The following is a 3311-nucleotide window of genomic DNA, read 5'->3' as shown; positions in this document are numbered from 1 at the left end:
ACCGGTTCAGGTCTTACAGAACCGCTCAGAACCAGTGTTGTTGTCTCACCCGTCCTCCCCCCTGTGGACCAGCAGCTCGTCCACATAGATCGACTGCAGCACCTCGATCTCAGACAGCACACTGCGGAGGAAACACACAGCAGCCGTTAGTAGCCGTTAGTGGCCGTTAGCGGCCGTTAGTAGCCGTTAGCGGCCGTTAACAGCCGTCAGCCGGTAACAAGCTCCCGTTGGTGATATTTGAGTCGCAGCACGGCGGCGGAGAGCGGGAACATTAGCTGAGGACTGAACACAGCGACTGTCGTTAAATGTGTTTGAGGTTTTACGGTTGAAACGGTCGAGAAAGACTCACTCGCACTCGGCGGCCATGATGGTGTTTCTGGGAGAGCTTCCACCGGAGCTTTTCAAAACAAAAGCGTCGCGGTGAGAAGTGTCGTTAGCTCGGTTCGGCACGCTGGGAGAAAAAAAAATCACGTGAACGTCTCAGACAGTGAACGTAGTTACGTCTGCTGTCGGCGTAACGTCGCTGTTCCTGGAGTCAAAGGGCGTAACCGCGCTGATGCGTTTTATTTTGAAAGTCTTCAGCGGAAGTCGCGTGCTATGGTAGTGTGCAGTGACGATGGATGACAGCGACTCGTCATCGCCCCCAGCGGCCACAGCGAGTAACTGCACCTTTAAAAAATAACTTATTTATAAAAGTACAAAACAATAATAATAAATCAATAACACAATACAATAATATATATAATATATAATGTATAAATATAACAATATATATTATATTCACAGTCACTTTTCTTTAACTATTTAATACATTACTTGCACTATTATACTACACTGGATCTATCAAAAAAAGTAGCTACTGTTAATTTTATATATTATATATAAATATATATATATTATATATAATATATATATTATATTTTATTTTGGATCTTTTATTTTATTTTTAATTCTTCTCTTATGGTTAGGGTATTTAATTTTAATTTTAGTTTAATGTATCTTTAATCTATCTATTATCACTGTACAGTTCACACACACACACATATATATATATATATATATTATATTTATAAGTTACTGCTGCATATGTATATATATCTTTAGCTTTAGGTGGTACAGGGGGAACTGATACATCCACATCTTATTCTCTTACAGACCACAGTGTGAAGCTTATAATACTGTTTTATTTAAATAAATGAGTTCTGTATGTTGACATTAACAATGATTATACTGATATTAACACACACTCATGCTTCTAGACACATTCAGGTAAACTGTTGATAAAGTGTATATTATTATTACTATTAATACAATTATTATTATTATTATTTTATAAAGTATATATAGTATTTTTAAACTCTGACAGTGTTTTATTATTGCCTTTATATTTAAATGTGGTGCAGTTCCTCTCGGCGGCCGCTGGGGGGCAGTAGACACTGAGAGCAGCTGTTGCTCCTTCAGTGTAAAAGCAGACACAATATCGTATTTAACACTTCCTGTGACCTTTCAAAATAAAACAGCAGTGAGCCGTTATTAACGGTAGAGGGCAGCGTTGTGCGCGTGCGCGTGTAGTTCGACCGGAAGCTCATTGTAATCAGAAAACCAGAAGAAGAAGAAGAAGCGAACCCGCGAGACGAGACTCAGGAACAAACATGTGCAATTAATAACAAAAAGCGTTATTAATATGATCAGTTATTGTTTTTACACTCTAAATGAAACGCATCTAAAACGTAATGCGTGATTTCGCGAAGACGCGCGCGACGTCATAACACGAGAAACCAACCCGAAGTTTAAATGTGTGAATTGTTTTAGCTGCTTCGTCGTTCGGGAGGAAAAAGTGGAATAAAATGGACGAAATCGTGATGGAATCGGACCCGGCCGATGTTTGCGCCTCTGCCCCGCAGCTGCAGGTCGGTGAGGCGTGGGAGACCGTCACTGCAGCCCTGGTGAGTGCCGTTATTACCGGACACACCGGGACTCATTACACCGGAGAGAACATGGAGCGAAGCGGAGGCGCCGAGTTCCGTTCAAATATTTCACGATTTAATGTTTTCGTGGTTGTTGCAGCGGTTCAGAGCCGCGGGGACAAAACTGAACACTGGTCACTGATTAGTTGTGTTGTTCGGGGTGATTCGGCTCACATGTAACACTGTGTTCACCTGTTTATTGTCTGTGCTGCACTCACAAATATTAAAGTTCACTGTCAGTATTTTAATGTAATACATGTAATGAATGTGTTGACACTCTGTAATGCTGATCACTTAGAATTAAGGTCATTATACTTGCAGTTTTTAAGTTGTAGTAACTTCAGAAACTAAAGTAAACAAGAAGATAAAGTAACTTAAGACTAACAGGTATATTTAGATCATAAGTACCAACAGTCAGTGTGAAGATAACATGTAGTTTGAGATGTCCTGAATGTTGCAGATGTCTCCCGGCTGCTCGGTGCCGGAGCAGAGCCTCTCGGACTCCTTGGTGCTGCTGTGTGCTCGCGGTCTGGGCCGGCTGCTGGGCGGCTGGCTGCTGGAGACGCTGCAGATGCGTCTGTCCTCCTCTGTGGTCCCCGAGTTCTGGTCCGGACTGAAGCAGCCGGAGAACGAGCTGGAGGAGCGAGGCCGGGCCTGGGTTCTCCTCAGCGCCTTTCGGACTCTGTTGAGCCGCCTGGAACCGTTCCTGGGTGGGTAGAAGGACTACAGCGGGTCCGGCTCTGCGGCTCTTCATCGGTACTCAACCTTTCTTCCTCCTAGGTGGTCTGGAGACGTTGGGGACGTGGCAGCAGGAGGGTCGCAGCAGTCTCTGTGGCCCCGGGCCCAGGGGCCTCCAGGAGCTGGCCTTCACCATCATCCGGGCCCTGCTCCTCTTCTCGCCCGCCCCCGTCCTCCAGGAGCGAGTGCTGGAGTTCTACAGCAGGACCTTCTCCGTCTACATGAACCAGCAGGGGGAGGCGGAGGACGGGGCCGAGGCTCCGGACGAGGGAGGATCCTGCCGGGGCTGCGGGGTCCCGACGCAGCGGTGCTGGTGTCAGGAGGCGCTGGAGCAGCTGCAGGAGCTCAGCCACATTCTGTGAGTGGAGCGTAAACACGAGCCGACCGCCGGCCGGCGCCGAGCGGCCGCTCCCGCTGTCACATTCTGTGTCTGTGTGCTCGCAGGTCCAAACTGCAGCTGCTGGAGTGGGTCAGCTCCGAGGCCGTCACCTCCATCCTCCACCGGCTCATCGAGCAGCGGATGGAGCAGCACTGCCGCGGAGAGTACGAGCGCTCCTTCCTGCTGGAGTTCCAGGAGGTAAAACACCTGTCTCTCTGTCTGTCTGT

The 3311-nt window shown here is 47.1% G+C and overlaps 2 protein-coding genes across 3 annotated transcripts in view; one reads left to right on the top strand and one right to left on the bottom strand.

Annotated features, from left to right (window-relative positions):
* rnf25 (ring finger protein 25) overlaps positions 1-488 on the bottom strand; it is a gene marked incomplete at its 3' end in the record, with an annotated part of 2739 nt that extends 2251 nt beyond the window's left edge. Inside the window, 2 exon segments of one of the 2 annotated variants that reach the window (XM_035655151.1) lie at positions 50-121; positions 350-488. In XM_035655151.1, coding sequence (XP_035511044.1) covers positions 50-121; positions 350-366 — 89 coding nt within the window. 2 annotated transcript variants of the gene reach the window in all.
* Positions 489-1578: 1090 nt separating this feature from the next.
* The window catches only part of anapc2 (anaphase promoting complex subunit 2), a 5717-nt gene continuing 3984 nt past the window's right edge, over positions 1579-3311 (top strand). The window contains 4 exon segments of the mRNA XM_035654507.1: positions 1579-1946; positions 2428-2677; positions 2748-3063; positions 3150-3282. Of these exon segments, the coding sequence (XP_035510400.1) occupies positions 1848-1946; positions 2428-2677; positions 2748-3063; positions 3150-3282 (798 nt within the window). The 5' untranslated portion in view covers positions 1579-1847.

The sequence above is a fragment of the Morone saxatilis genome, unplaced genomic scaffold, assembly GCF_004916995.1.
Source record: "Morone saxatilis isolate NCDOM2014 unplaced genomic scaffold, NCSU_SB_2.0 Contig14, whole genome shotgun sequence".
In the NCBI taxonomy this organism is placed as follows: Eukaryota; Metazoa; Chordata; class Actinopteri; family Moronidae; genus Morone; species Morone saxatilis.
The sequence above is the reverse complement of the archived record's forward strand: the minus strand, read 5'-3'. Positions and strand labels throughout refer to the sequence as shown.